The 15,263-nt window shown below is 39.1% G+C and overlaps 1 protein-coding gene across 1 annotated transcript; it reads right to left on the reverse strand.

Moving 5' to 3' along the window:
* Positions 1 to 261: 261 nt before the first annotated feature.
* On the reverse strand, positions 262 to 13,281 carry LOC113672817 (uncharacterized). The gene is made up of 7 exons (XM_089182619.1): positions 12,842 to 13,281; positions 10,564 to 10,686; positions 8,541 to 8,773; positions 3,472 to 7,313; positions 2,875 to 2,943; positions 2,503 to 2,656; positions 262 to 1,468 (listed from the first exon to the last, which is right to left on the reverse strand). Exons 2-7 carry the CDS (start codon positions 10,684 to 10,686, stop codon positions 1,294 to 1,296), a joined length of 4,596 nt encoding a protein of 1,531 aa, XP_089038745.1. The 5' UTR covers positions 12,842 to 13,281; the 3' UTR covers positions 262 to 1,293.
* Between the last annotated feature and the right edge of the window lie 1,982 nt (positions 13,282 to 15,263).

Genomic DNA, 15,263 nt, shown 5'->3' on the forward strand with positions numbered 1-15,263 from the left:
CTGCTTGCATATTAAAAAAGGAAATAAAATGAAGAAAAAAAAAATGAAGAAAAAAGTGTATGATAAATATATTTGTGCCACACCTTTAAGCTTGAAGGGCGTGCAAATTGAAGTGGCCCATCTTTTCGGTCTTGTCCCTTATCTAGAGCCTGGTAAGGGCTAATCAAATATGATCTACACAACGATTAGAGGAATGAACTATCAAGTTTTCGTCATGATCCGATGGGATGCTTCTGGGAATATGCATATCTTATCAAGTTATTTCTTTGTTGAGAAACAAAAATTACTGTCATTTATTTTTTTTTTGCAACATTACGCGTTCAATTAGCAATATTTTACTTAAAGAAATCTCTTAGATAAAAAAACTTTAAAAATACTGTCTAGCACAAAAGCTCGTCGTAATTAATATCACATTGACTCGTTTTTCCATGTAAGAGCTTACAAAGTTCGTTAACTAATTGGGTTACAACGACCCCTCTGTAGACGGAAACACAAATTGCAGTTTAATATCAAAAGATATCACCATATCAGCACAATTCTCAATCGTGCTTTTTGTTTCCCTCTAAGTTTCTTGCGTTTGGGGTTGTTTTCGTCGATTTTTCCGCAATCCCATAAAATCAAAGAATTGGATTCCCCCATAAGAAAAACATCGCGAAAAAGATATCTCACCCTAAAAAGGGCGGGGGCTAAAACAATAATGTCAAATGAGAAATATCAATAATGGTAATACTAATAATAATAATTATAATGATAATGACAATAATAATAACAATAGTCATAATAATAACAATAATAATAATAATAATAAGAATCTTGTCGAATCGCCTAATTAATAGCTGAAAACCTTGATAAAATTAGGCAGCCACATCTTTTACAAGACCACTTGATAACAAGACAAAATAGGAGATCACGTGACGACGAACTCATTCTAAATCACAAACTGTCATAAAAGATTGAGGCAAGTGTGTGCTTTGCCTTCATTACCCATCAAGTTGAAATATATGGCGGAGAGTTTGGACGACTGGGATTTCGAGCACACTTACACTTCATTAGCTTTGAAATCTGAAAATCGGTTCAATTAATATGAAGTCTGTCTTTAAATGAAAAAGCTTAAACGGCTGAAATGCAAGACATGGTCCTAAGTATAGCGTAATAACAAGTAAATGATGGCCTAACTAATTTATTCTTAAACTTTAGTATAATATAAGAAAATTAACAGAGAACATAATCAAAGAAATCTATGTATTTTTCGGACAATTCGGAAAGATAGCAAGCTTAAACGGAAGTTTCTTTTCACTGCAACAGATCCTTTGCTACAGGATACTCCTCTTGGACATGTGAGGGAACAAAGCGGACTTTCTCGTCTAAGTTAACTCTTGGAGTCTTCTGTTTTCTCGGGGAATGGATCTTTTTCAGCATTGGGAGGCGGACATTACCAGTAACACACATCCCAGCAGCCAAGTCACATCTGACGTTCGAAGGGCAATAGAAAAGGATAAATTTTTGAAGACACAGGAAAGAAAGAAAACAGAGTAAATAGACTCTCAAGAAATAATTCATCCACTGAAAATAACTACCCTTGCATTAAAAGAGAGGGTGGGTCAGTTAGCTTATAAGTAACTCACTAAACGGCTAAGCGATTGAAGGTCTGAATAACTAGGTGAATGACTTGAGGGTTTAAGTTGAGGGTTTTGAAGTTTAATACAAATAAAAAAATTAATAAAAGTTTAATAAAAAAGAAAAAAAACAAACAAGCAAATGAACAAGACCGAAATGAGAACAATAAGTAAAGAAAGGGAAAATGGAAGAAACTAACATACAGTCAAACCCGTATTTAGCGGCCACCCACGGGGTATGGCGAAGAAAAATAGAGGTATTGTAAAAACGATGAAAAAAACGCCATTTTATGTCACAACTGACCATTTGATGTACTAAAACTTGCTTGAAAATACTACAAACATCATTGATTTCGGGAGAAAACATGGATTAAATTTTGCTTTAAAGATAATTCTTTCTTTAATTTGAGTGGTTCTGCTTAAGTGACCACTCAATACAGGTGGAAGACGATACAAGCAAACCATTGAGAGTCAGTAAAGGGTGACCACGACCGTTTAACCCTTCAGCCGCTTGGTGCAGCATCTAATTTCTCCCTACAATATCACTCCTTAATCACACATTGAGGTCACGAGAATAAAGGAAATGATCACCAAGGAAGGAACCTTTAGATTAGCAAACAAATTCTCCTTATCAGCACCTTAGGAAATGTATAAAGAACAGTGTGGAGAATATGCTTACTGATGTTAGGGCGTAAAGGGTTAACAGGGGTGACCGCGTAATAGAGGTAAAAATTATTGAATCAAGGCAAAGAAATTTCGAAACTTGGATGACCGACCGCTTAATACAGGGTGATCGCTTAATACAGGTTCGACTGTAATTATGGTGAACGAAAAATAGGGTGGGGGGGGGGGGGAGAGGGAGTAGGGAATCTTTGTTTAATATTACCTATATCCCGAGGGACAGCAGTGTTTGTGGTCTTCACAGCAAACTGCATGTGGTAAAGGACAACAGCCGTAACTTCCATCAGCCAACTCACAGCAGGTCTCGTAATCCAAGCAGGAACATCCATCAGGGCATTTAATGTAGTTCTGTCTGGCTTCTAGAGAAAAAAAAATGGGAAAAAACTGTTTTGAGGTCCTTTGCAAGCAAGGAATATTAAAAAAACATTTATTTTTTTCCACAGGCAGTTTATTGCTCTTCTTGAAATGAAATGAATGAAACAGAAGATGAAAGATATTGGTTTGAGCGCTTATATTTATGTATTAGTCAATTCATTAAATTACCAAAGTAGTTCGCAAAGAATCTTGAAACACATACCCATTATTGACCTGGAAGACGGAACATTGTGCATCATCTTTATGCGCTCAGCATTTTTATGACATTTCCCTGAAATTACACAAAGAGGATTTTATTTTTAACATCAAAATATTACGATTATTGAACGAGTATTAAAAAGGCTGTTATTCGTATTCTAATCTCCACCAAATTTTACCTGTTTTTCAACCCAAAGAAACACCTTTTACACATGAAAATTCAGACGATAGCCGTGCTGGTCGATCTCGAGAATCCGATGGAATGGTTATTTACGTTTTTGTTTTGTTTCGTTTCTTTGGTTTGTTGGGTGGCAGTCACAGCTAAAACCACGTAATTTCCATGAACAACACAAAAACAACAACAACAACAACAAAAAAGACACTGAAAGAACACCAAACACACACAGACAAAAACCGAAAAAAAAAAAGAGGAAATAGGAAAATTTAAAATATAACTCGGCCCCCCCTCCCCCCCCCCCAAAAAAAATGCATTTAAATTGGTACTGAGAATCTTGAAATAAATGTAACTGTCAGTCTGTTTGAAAAGGTAAATGAGTCAAACTCTACAACACATACATTCTTTTGACGTTACAACACATACCTCCTTTGACGTCACATGTGTACCCCTCCGGGCAGCAGTGTATGTTGTCGCTGCAACATACAGCATTCTTTAACGGGCAGCAACCGTACGTTCCAGATGGCACTTTACAGCAAGTACTTCCATTAGGACATTGATATTGTTTATCGGGGCATACGATGCCACTTCCTGCCCTGATGTGCGTAATTACCTGCACCGCTGCATACATCTTTAGAGAAGCTATACTGCTGCTTCCGTGGGTACAGGTTCCAGCAGACACGTCGCAAGTATATCCATTGGGACAGCAGTGTTCTCCATCGCTGCAACAAACAGCATTTGGAAGAGGACAACAGCCATATTCACCTGAAGAGAGTTTACAGCAAGTGCTTCCATCTGGACATTCGGACTGACCATCGGGACAAACTTTGTTACTCGCTGTACCTCCTTGTTTTGATGCCGGCATTTTCTTAACCATTGGTAAACTGCTGCCTCCTTGCGTACAGGTTCCCGCAGACACGTCACAAGTATATCCATTGGGACAGCAGTGTACTCCATCGCTGCAACAAACAGCCTTTGGCAGAGGACAACAGCCATATTCACCTGAAGAGAGTTTACAGCAAGTGCTTCCATCTGGACATTCGGACTGACCATCGGGACAAACTTTGTTACTCGCTGTACCTCCTTGTTTTGATGCCGGCGTTTTCTTAACCATTGGTAAACTGCTGTCTCCTTGCGTACAGGTTCCAGCAGACACGTCGCAAGTATATCCATTGGGACAGCAGTGTACTCCATCGCTGCAACAAACAGCCTTTGGCAGAGGACAACAGCCATATTCACCAGAAGACAGTTTACAGCAAGTACTTCCCTCTGGACATTCGGACTGACCATCGGGACAAACGATGTTACTCGCTATACTTTCTCGTTTTGATGACGACATTTTCTTAACCATTGGTAAACTGCTGCTTCCTTGTGTACAGGTTCCGGCAGACACGTCACAAGTATATCCATTGGGACAGCAGTGTACTCCATCGCTGCAACAAACAGCCTTTGGAAGAGGACAACAACCATATTGTCCTGATTGAAGTTTACAGCAAGTGTTTCCATCTGGACATTCGGACTGACCATCGGGACAAACGATGTTACTCGCTGCACTTTCTTGTTTCAATGCCAGCACTTTCTTAACCATTGGTAAACTGCTGCCTCCTTGCGTACAGGTTCCAGCAGACACATCACAAGTATATCCATTGGGACAACAGTGTACTCCATCGCTGCAACAAACAGCATTTGGAAGAGGACAACAGCCATATTCACCAGAAGACAGTTTACAGCAAGTGCTTCCATCTGGACATTCGGACTGACCATCGGGACAAACTTTGTTACTCGCTGCACTTTCTTGTTTCAATGCTAGCATTTTCTTAAGAATTGGTAAACTGCTGCTTCCTTGCGTACAGGTTCCAGCACGCACGTCGCAAGTATATCCATTGGGACAGCAGTGTACTCCATCGCTACAACAAACAGCCTTTGGAAGAGGACAACAGCCATATTCACCAGAAGACAGTTTACAGCAAGTGTTTCCATCTGGACACTGGGACTGACCATCGGGACAAACGATGTTACTCGCTGCACTTTCTTGTTTCAATGCCAGCATTTTCTTAAGAATTAGTAAACTGCTACTTCCTTGCGTACAGGTTCCAGCAGACACGTCACAAGTATACCCATTGGGACAGCAGTGTACTCCATCGCTGCAACAAACAGCCTTTGGCAGAGGACAACAACCGTATTCACCTGAAGAGAGTTTACAGCAAGTGCTTCCCTCTGGACATTCGGACTGACCATCAGGACAAACGATGTTACTGGTTGCACTTTCTTGTTTCAATGCCAGAATTTTCTTAACCAATGGTAAACTGCTGCTTCCTTGTGTGCAGGTTCCAGCAGACACATCACAAGTATATCCATTGGGACAACAGTGTACTCCATCGCTGCAACAAACAGCATTTGGGAGAGGACAACAGCCATATTCACCTGAAGAGAGTTTACAGCAAGTGTTTCCCTCTGGACATTCGGACTGACCATCGGGACAAACTTTGTTACTCGCTGCACTTTCTTGTTTCAATGCTAGCATTTTCTTAAGAATTAGTAAACTGCTGCTTCCTTGCGTACAGGTTCCAGCAGACACGTCACAAGTATATCCATTGGGACAGCAGTGTACTCCATCGCTGCAACAAACAGCATTTGGGAGAGGACAACAGCCATATTCACCTGAAGAGAGTTTACAGCAAGTGTTTCCATCTGGACATTCGGACTGACCATCGGGACAAACTTTGTTACTCGCTGCACTTTCTTGTTTCAATGCTAGCATTTTCTTAAGAATTAGTAAACTGCTGCTTCCTTGCGTACAGGTTCCAGCAGACACGTCACAAGTATATCCATTGGGACAGCAGTGTACTCCATCGCTGCAACAAACAGCATTTGGGAGAGGACAACAGCCATATTCACCAGAAGACAGTTTACAGCAAGTGTTTCCCTCTGGACATTCGGACTGACCATCGGGACAAACTTTGTTACTAGCTGCACTTTCTTGTTTCAATGCTACCATTTTCTTAACCAGTGGTAAACTGCTGCTTCCTTGCGTACAGGTTCCAGCACGCACGTCGCAAGTATATCCATTGGGACAGCAGTGTACTCCATCGCTACAACAAACAGCCTTTGGAAGAGGACAACAGCCATATTCACCAGAAGACAGTTTACAGCAAGTGTTTCCATCTGGACACTGGGACTGACCATCGGGACAAACGATGTTACTCGCTGCACTTTCTTGTTTCAATGCCAGCATTTTCTTAAGAATTGGTAAACTGCTGCTTCCTTGCGTACAGGTTCCAGCAGACACGTCACAAGTGTATCCATTGGGACAGCAGTGTACTCCATCGCTGCAACAAACAGCCTTTGGAAGAGGACAACAACCATATTCACCTGAAGAGAGTTTACAGCAAGTGCTTCCCTGTGGACATTCGGACTGACCATCAGGACAAACGATGTTACTCGCTGCACTTTCACGTTTTGATGACGACACTTTCTTAACCATTGGTAAACTGCTGCTTCCTTGTGTACAGGTTCCAGCACGCACGTCACAAGTATATCCATTGGGACAGCAGTGTACTCCATCGCTGCAACAAACAGCCTTTGGAAGAGGACAACAACCATATTGCCCTGATTGAAGTTTACAGCAAGTGTTACCTTCAGGGCACTCAGACTGACCATCAGGACAGATAATATTGCTCTTTCCTGTCTCTCCTTTCCATACTTGTATTTTGGTAAGAAGAGTTTCTATATCTGTCTTCCTGTCACAAGTTTTCTTTTCGATATTACATTTAGTATTACCTGGACAGCAATGAATTTGGTCATCGCAGCAAACAGCCTTGGGAAATGGACAGCAGCCCCAATCCCCTGTGTGAAGCTTACAGCAAGTGTTTTCATCTGGACACTCGGACTCACCATCAGGGCACAAGACATCATTCAGGTTAGAATCCTTTATTAATAGTGTTTTTTTCATCACAGGTATTTTATCATGGTCTCTGCTCTTTGATGCTGCTATCTTTCCCATTTTGACCGTTGAATGCTTTAAAAGCAGGGTCTTTTTGCTGGAATATTGTCCCTTTATTTGCTCCAGTAATCTCTCCAAGGGCTTCTTAAGAGATTTGGGTGATGTACTCGATAATGAAGCTACAGTATCAGAGCCAGATGAACAGGTTTTGCCATCTTTAGAGCAACTGTAACCTTGGGGACAGCAGTGTAAATGATCAGGACAACATACTGCCTCTGACATTGGACAGCAGTGATATTTACTACCATCTTGGCAACAGGTGTATCTAGAAGTTAAAAGTAATGAAATGATAACTTAATTTGATTACAACTGATGCTTTTGGTTTAACCCTTTAACTCCCACGAGTGACCACGACAGAATTTCTCCTTACAATATCAATACAACCTAAAGGTGTATGCTTCTCTTTATTAACTGGCAAACTTATGTAGAAAGTGAACTAAGGTTATGTTAGAATTCTCTGTTTCATACTGACTGCACGTTTTGTTGTGGCATCTTGATTTAATATTTGGAAAACTTCTGACATAGATACATGTACACCCCATTAGATTGTTCAACATGTAATACGTGTGAATGTCTGAGAGTTAAGTAGTATTCTTGTGAGCCCCTGTATGCTGTAATTAGTACAAATTATTTGCCCAATAAATTCTAAGCTCTAACATCCACCCTGGGCATCCCATGGGCATATCACTGTCATCCACATCTAGGGGGGAAGGGTGGGCCCTTTAAACTTTGCTGGGTGGGGTGAGGAATTTGACCCAGAACCATCAAGTCTTTCCAGCAAAATAACTATTATACCTTTTACTGTGGAGGTGTTGAAAGGGAAAAAGGTAACTTTTATGAGCAGATTACTCTGAAAGGTCCACAATAAAACTACAGGAACATTTTGGATGGAACACTAAAACAAAATTTTGGCCAGGGAGGGAGAGGGAGGGGGGGGGGGGGGAAATTGAAGCTTTGAATTGATTAGTGCATTACTAAGAAAAGATACAGATGGTAGTACTTCATTTGCCTGAAATTTAAAATTTCCAACAGTCCAAAATCAATTTTGAAGAACCTAGTGAGAGGCTACTGAAATCCAAATAATTGCAACTGCTTTTTTAACCTAACCCTAACAAATATGCTGATTTGTACATCCATTTAAATCTAAGAACTTTAACAAGAGCAAATAATAACTACTGAATAACAAATGACAATAACAGAAAACAACAGAAACAATTAAAAATTTAAATCCTACTTACATACTACTTTGCTGAAAATAAAGATCTCTGTGACATTATTCATTCAAAGAAATATATATCATCTTTGCCTTATCTCCATACATCCTGAACTCAAAAATAGGGAAAAAGATAATTGAAAATGCTACATATTAAATACATGTTTATTAAAAGATAAACAAAACCAGTGACTTTTTATTATTTTAACAAGAACACCAATACACTTTTACTACTTTGATCTGTCTCCACCCCAAGTACAGTACAATATCAATCAATACCTGTCTGGGCAAGCATACTGATTGTGGCATTTTACAATGTTGGCCCCCATGGAAGGAAACAGAGCAGCAACATCGTCTTTCCTTGTTTCTTGACACACACCATTTTCACAGGAGTAACCAGCAGGACAGCAGTGAACCTCATCACTGCCTGGAACAGAACAACAGGAGTGGAGAGAAGGACACTGTCTGATGGCACCAGGACATACAACAGCATCCAACACACCAATTTCATTCTGTTGATGAAAAATATACCAGAATGATGACTGACACGCAGCCCATGAAACAAAGGGTTAATCTGCATTCACATACGTACAAATACTTAACAGTAAATTGTAAGCATACTTGACAAATTTAATCAATTAAGACCCCATGCATACTAATCTTGACAGACAAGCATATAATTCCATTCTTAGACGCCTATGTAAAATTAGTATGTATGAGCTAGCTGATTGTTTTCTGTAGTGTGTAATGGTCACTGTTTCTTTCAATATGCATTGCATTTTTAGTAAAAACTGGTGGTTAAGCTGCACCAATGTCTGTCAATCGTCTTGAGTTTCTTTCAGCTGCATTTGCACATGCACTGCTGTGGTCCTGTTCACTTAACAAAAGCTTTTTGTCTGTCTGCTAATGACTACACAGCCCAATACTTTTTTCATTAAGCCACTACTTAACCCTTTACTCCCTTACATCAATATGCATATTCTCCATACTACTCCCTGGACATTTCCTAGGGTTATGGGAAGGAGAATTTGTTCAATAATCCAGAGCTTCTTTAGTTGGTGATCATCTCTTTTATTCTCATGACCTTAATGTTTAATTCAGGGATGATATTGTAAGGAGAAATTAAATGTTAGTCACTCTTAGGGGTTAAAAGGTTAATGATTTTAGATTGCCAAAATGGAAGCTCTAAAAAAGGTGTGCTTGGAAAAACTTGGGCTGGGTGAAAAACAACAACAACAACAACAACAACAACTGCACATGTCAACCATGAATACATGCAAGACAACCTACAGATCTCCAAAACAGTAATCATAAAATAAAGGGAAGCTGCCTATTACACCTTACCAGCAAACTGCACAAGCTTTTTTTCAACATTTATTATTTAAAAGCTTATTAAGCATACCTGCTCAAGGATCTACTGTATGAATCACATTATTTTAATCTACAGTTTGAAGGTGAATGAAAGTGCATGAACAGTACTTCAAGTGAACCATGGAAGGCTCTGAATGTCTTCGAATTAATTCTTACCATTGGTAATTTGGTATTAACAACTGAGTTGAAAACATAAATTGGCTATCATAAAGAGTTAAAAAGCTGATGTTTCAAGTGTTAGCCCTTTGTCAATCGCCCTGACAAAGGGCTAATGTTGAAATGTCAGCCTTTTAACTCTTTACAGTGGACGATTTACATTTTCAACTCAGTTGTTAACACCAAATTACCTGTTACACTCTCCCACTGATGCAGCACCACTGCTTCTTTAGAAACTTAACCCTCAGTTCTTATCATTGTCTGTCATACATTTCTAATGACCTTGGCTCTGATAATTTGGTATTAAATCAAGACTAACATTCTCCATAAAGTAATGTTCATCTTTCTTCTCAAAATTAACCTCCCATCCGGAAAATCAATAAATATTGTAAGGAGAAATTACTAACTGGTCACTTCTTTTGGTTGAAATGGTTATGAATTCAAAGTTGGTGGAGTTCCTATAATTGAATAAGTCACGATCCATTTTGTAATAATTCAGAGCATTTGCACTATTATGCATTGCTAAGCACATTAACCCTTTAACTACCATGAGTGAGCAAGACAGAATTTCTCCTTACAATATCAATACAATATCAAACAGATAAGTGATGAGAATAGAGAAAAATATCAATTTGGGGATAATTAGTTGATCCAATACTAAATTCTCTGAACCAGCTTTATAAGAATTATATAGTTGATAGTAAAGATAATTACAAATTTGATCTAGAAGTTAATTAAAGGGTTAAATCTAAAAAACAGTCAAAATAAAACTTACTGATGTGAAGGTTGAAGGAATCTTCTTAAGGTGAAGAAATGTGTTTTCTTTTCGCTCCTCAAAATGACAAAAGCTCACCTGGCTATACAGCAGTATGAACACTAAAGTGAGGTACCACTTCATCTGCATATTCAATAAAAAAAGTGCCAAGGTTAGCAGCATTTTGTGGTTTCTTTAAAACCTCTGTCAATAACATTACCTAACTAATAGTAGGCCTTTTTTTGCTTTGTGGACTTGTCAGCCTTTGCATGACAGGAACTCTTTAAGATCTCAAGTTCAGGAGAGTAGAATTTTAGGGGGAAGGGAAAACTGAATGATCAAACTAAATGTGGAGGAGAAGAGTTGAGGACAAACAGGATGCAGATGGGTAACTGGAATGAGTAACACAGCTCTACAAAAAGTGTGGAGAGGTGGCAAGGAGAGGAACAGAAAGAAAGGGGGTTATTGTGTGCTTGCTGAGGTCTTGAATATGGATAGCTTTGCCTAAGCCACAAAGGTCTGAGGAAGATGCAGCCCCCTGAGACAAGCTTAGGGTAACTCAGGCTGGAAAATATGAAAATGTTTGACTGCAAGAGTTGATAAACATGTCCAAAAACATCACTGTTTGCTGAGCTGTAGTGAAAATGTTAATAGATCCTTGAGTAAAGATAATAACTGAGCCACTAAGAATATTAAATGATTAAGGTAAGAATACTTCTCAGTCTTGAACTAGTTTTCTGGGTAGATATGGAAACATTTCAACATGCCTTGTTTTGGAGGAATGTGTGGAACAGATCAGATTTCTATTGAACCATCCTCTGCTTTAAGAGATTCGGGTTTAAGACTTAGCTGTTTTAACCCTTTACCCCCTAACATCAGTATCCAGATTCTCCATACTGTTCTCTAAACATTTCCTAAGGTGCTGACAAGGAGAATTTGTCTAAAAATCAAAAGCTTTTTTTTTGTTTGTGATCATTTCCTTTATTCTCATGACCTTAATGTTTGATTCAGGGGTGATACAGTAAGGAGAAATTAGATGCCAGTCACTCTTATGGGTTAAAGGGTTCTTAGGGCAAGACACCTCACTCTCACCATGCCCCTCTCTACCCATGAGTATAATGGGTACATTATATTATATCATACAAATGGATACATGTATTATACATATTATTTATATGAAACTTTGTTTTAAGATGACTCTAATATGCAGAATATAACTGAATAACAAAATAAGACAGTACAGGTATAATTGAAAATGCTTTACTGTTACAATTTCAAATCAGCACACATTATTCCAGGAATCACTGCTCAAAGCTAAAAGCCATCAGTTTAAATGCTAAAAACTGTTTCTTGGGCTACCCTATCAGATCATTTCAGTTCAAGTTAAGGAATTTGCAATGAGTGACTGCTACAGTAAAATTCCCTAGCTAGTTTCAGTCTCACTGTGTTCATAGGATAAATTTAGCATGCATGTAGCAACATTTCAGCAGTGTTCAATATTTATTTAGGTGAAAAAGTCTTAGAAATTTGAAAAGTCTTTTAAAAAAGAGTACTCGTCAGGGACACATGATACTGAGTCGAAATAATCTTTCGTGCGTTCACATTTCCGGATTTCAGGATTGTATCAAATTTCTGTTAGCACTTAGACAAGCGAGACGGTTTCATTCCTAATTTGCATCCTAATTCACCTCATAATTTTCTATATTTGGTGTATTAATTCATGCTTAATAGAAAAATTGCACATGGAAACCAACGTTCGCAACGATCGTTCCGGCCAAGCGGAAGTTAAATTGTAAAATGGTTCCTTCAGATTCTCGACACGTGTTCGTAAGTTCATCGACTCCACAAATCATCGACTTAACAAATTAAATACCGCTTCTTTTCTTAGAATTTCTTTCCCATGGAAAAGCCTCCACTTTCGCGAGGAAACTATGGAAAGACTACGAGATTAAAGAAAGTAAAACACTTTCGCTTCTTTAAAGAGTTTTAGTCGTAAAAATTCCTTGAGGAAGTCTCGTGCATGAACTGCAATCAATCAATCCGAAGCATTTTGACGAAATTGCACAGAATGGTCACAATATTTTAACGTTGCACCAGGAAAAATTCGATAATTGTTTATTATTCAGCAACTGCACACCCAAATTTGGCTCGGACAGAAACTGATGAACTTTTCATTCAAGACAGAAGGACGCATTCAACTTGATCTGGTGAAATCTTAAGGGTAAATTAACTCCCTTGTCCAAATAAACTCCCAGATGTGAAGGTAGTTGGAAAATGCCATTAATTTGAAACCACCTACCTTTCTAAAGCTTCTACTAGCATTCACCGCAAACCCTTCGGTAGACCTCCAGCACACTCACTAACAGGAATTGTGTGAGGGGAAAAGTATAGTTCCAAGATTAAGACATGTGAAAACCTCGTGACTGCAGGTTATTTATAGTCTAGAGCCAGTTTCTCTCGTATCAGACAAAATTCCGTTATCAAGAATAGAACTCGTTTAACTTGGCAAAATTCACGCGAGCGAGAAGTTTGCCAAAATTCAGGCTTTCGACCTCCTTCGGTGCAATTCGTTGATGGTTCTTGGTCATAGTGTTTAGAAACTCGACATAATGAATGGTCTCTCTGTAAAGCGGGTTGATTGTGCCGAAAACGAAGAGGGAATGTTGAAAATAAGAGAATGGAGTGTGGAGCTGAGACAGTGGGACAGTGGGACAGGAACGGGAGAGCAGGGAACAAAGCGGGGTACTGGGTACAGGATACGGAGACCAGCGAACTGAAAGTGGGGAGGGTAAAATTTACAAGGAAAAAACTTGAACAACTTTTGGTTTTAAGGTTACTTCCCACCTCCGGGTGTCCCTCGGGAAAAATTTTCGTACGCGCGCTAGTTTCACTAAATTCCTAGCAAAGTATACATCAGAAGAAAGCTTAATAACTGCAATTTACGATAAAAAATATCACTTTTCTTTAAAGTAAGTTTCGGGAACCGCTAAGGCGTGAAACGACTGAAGGTTCTTCTATTAAATTTATTGGGTATTGGATGCCGCGGGACGAGCAAATTAAAGTGGCTGCACAGTCTTATTCACAAGGCATCTATCAACAGAAATGAGTCAGGCGTTTTCGATATTCTGATTGGTTGTCTAGATATCGGCATCTAAAGTTGAAGTAGCTAAAAATATGCGAGGCGTGTTGCGTAAATGCACCCCACGGGACAAATATTTAAACTATCAAAATTTCCCGACCCACTTTCGTTTGTCATTATTTCTAGAATGTTTTGGCGAAATTTAACGAAAATCGGTCAAATCTAAGGATGCGTTCCGTTGGGAGAATCCGAATCAGGATTTCTGGTCTGTGGCGTTCCTTTCGAGCAAATCCATTTTCAGATCAGTGATCTATCAAATCCACTCTGGACAAGGATTCATCGGATCACTGATCAAACCACAGGCGGCCCAAGCTCCAGCTGTGAGATGATCATCTTGCGCAATAACAGTCATGACAGAATTATAAGAGTTTGTATGGGCATATTTACGACCGCTCTAAGGAATAAAAAATACGTCAAATTCTCAAAAAAAAAAGACCTCACCTTACTTCCACAGTGTGTCGCTTGTTATCTGACCGCTTACTTTGATGAAAAGAGCCCATTTAAGCGAGTTGTTTATTTCGAGGTTTTCAACGTACATAAGAAAAGCCTTTCTTATGAACGTTGAAAACCTCGAAATGGACAACTCGCTAAAATGCGTTCTTTTCATCAAAGTAAGCGGTCATATAACAAGCGATACGCTGTGAAAGTAAGGTGAGGTATTTTTTTAGAGAATTTGACGTATTATTTTATACCTTAGAGCGGTCGTAAATATTCCCATACAAACTCTTATAATTCCGCCATGACTGTTATTGCGCAAGATGATCATCTCACAACTGGAGCTTGGGCCGCCTGTGATCAAACGATGGAATTAAAACAGAAGTATTGATTACGATATGGATACTTGGGAACCTTGAATGCCTGCGATCAGTGGCCTATCGATTTAACATTACAAAATCGATTTCGTGTTTATCGCAGAATTTGTGGAGCGATTCCCAACAATCTTTCCGGTCAATACATGAAATACCTACTCGTTAGAAATTGAGCACCGCTGGGCAAAATGATTAATTTCGGATCCGTCGTCCAAAGGAACGCGTTGGATCAGAGATCCATTCATCCGTCTTAAGCTCACGCAGATTAGTGATCTGATTGATCCTTGTCCAGAGTGGATTAGATAGATCACTGATCTGAAAATAAATTTGCTCGAAAGGAACGCCATATATCAGAAACCCTGATCCGAATTCTCCCAAAGGAACGCACCTTAAAACTCCGTTCCTTTCATTAACCGTGATCTGTGTGATCTTGGATCACAAATCCCAATCCGGATCCTCTCAAAGGAACGCACCCTAGATGCTCTATAAATTCGCCCAGGTCCGAGATTGGTAAAATTTCCGCACAGCCCCATACTATTGTTAAACAAATCTGTTTTCTCAATGGCACATGATGTATTGTTTTTGGCATTGTTTTCTCTATCCAAGAAATGAAAGCATAATGAAGTATGGGGCTGTGCGGAAATTTTACCGAAAAATCGATTTTTTCGGCCTCTGAAGGAGGGATTTAACCTTAATAATACAAATATAGCTCTTTGCACGTTATTCACTTTCAGCAACTTCAAAATAAGTGTCTTTTCTACTGGAGTTTCAGG

This window comes from Pocillopora damicornis, chromosome 9, assembly GCF_964200805.1.
Source record: "Pocillopora damicornis chromosome 9, jaPocDami1.2, whole genome shotgun sequence".
NCBI lineage: Eukaryota > Metazoa > Cnidaria > Anthozoa > Scleractinia > Pocilloporidae > Pocillopora > Pocillopora damicornis.

Coding starts and splice junctions, on each gene's coding strand:
- LOC113672817 (XM_089182619.1), bottom strand. CDS start 10,686: ATGAAGTGGTACCTCACTTTAGTGTTCATACTGCTGTATAGCCAGGTG. Junction 7,314..8,540: donor CAGTATGCTTGCCCAGACAG/GTATTGATTGAT, acceptor TTTAACTTCTAG/ATACACCTGTTGCCAAGATG. Junction 2,657..2,874: donor GTCTTCCAGGTCAATAATGG/GTATGTGTTTCA, acceptor TTTTTTCTCTAG/AAGCCAGACAGAACTACATT.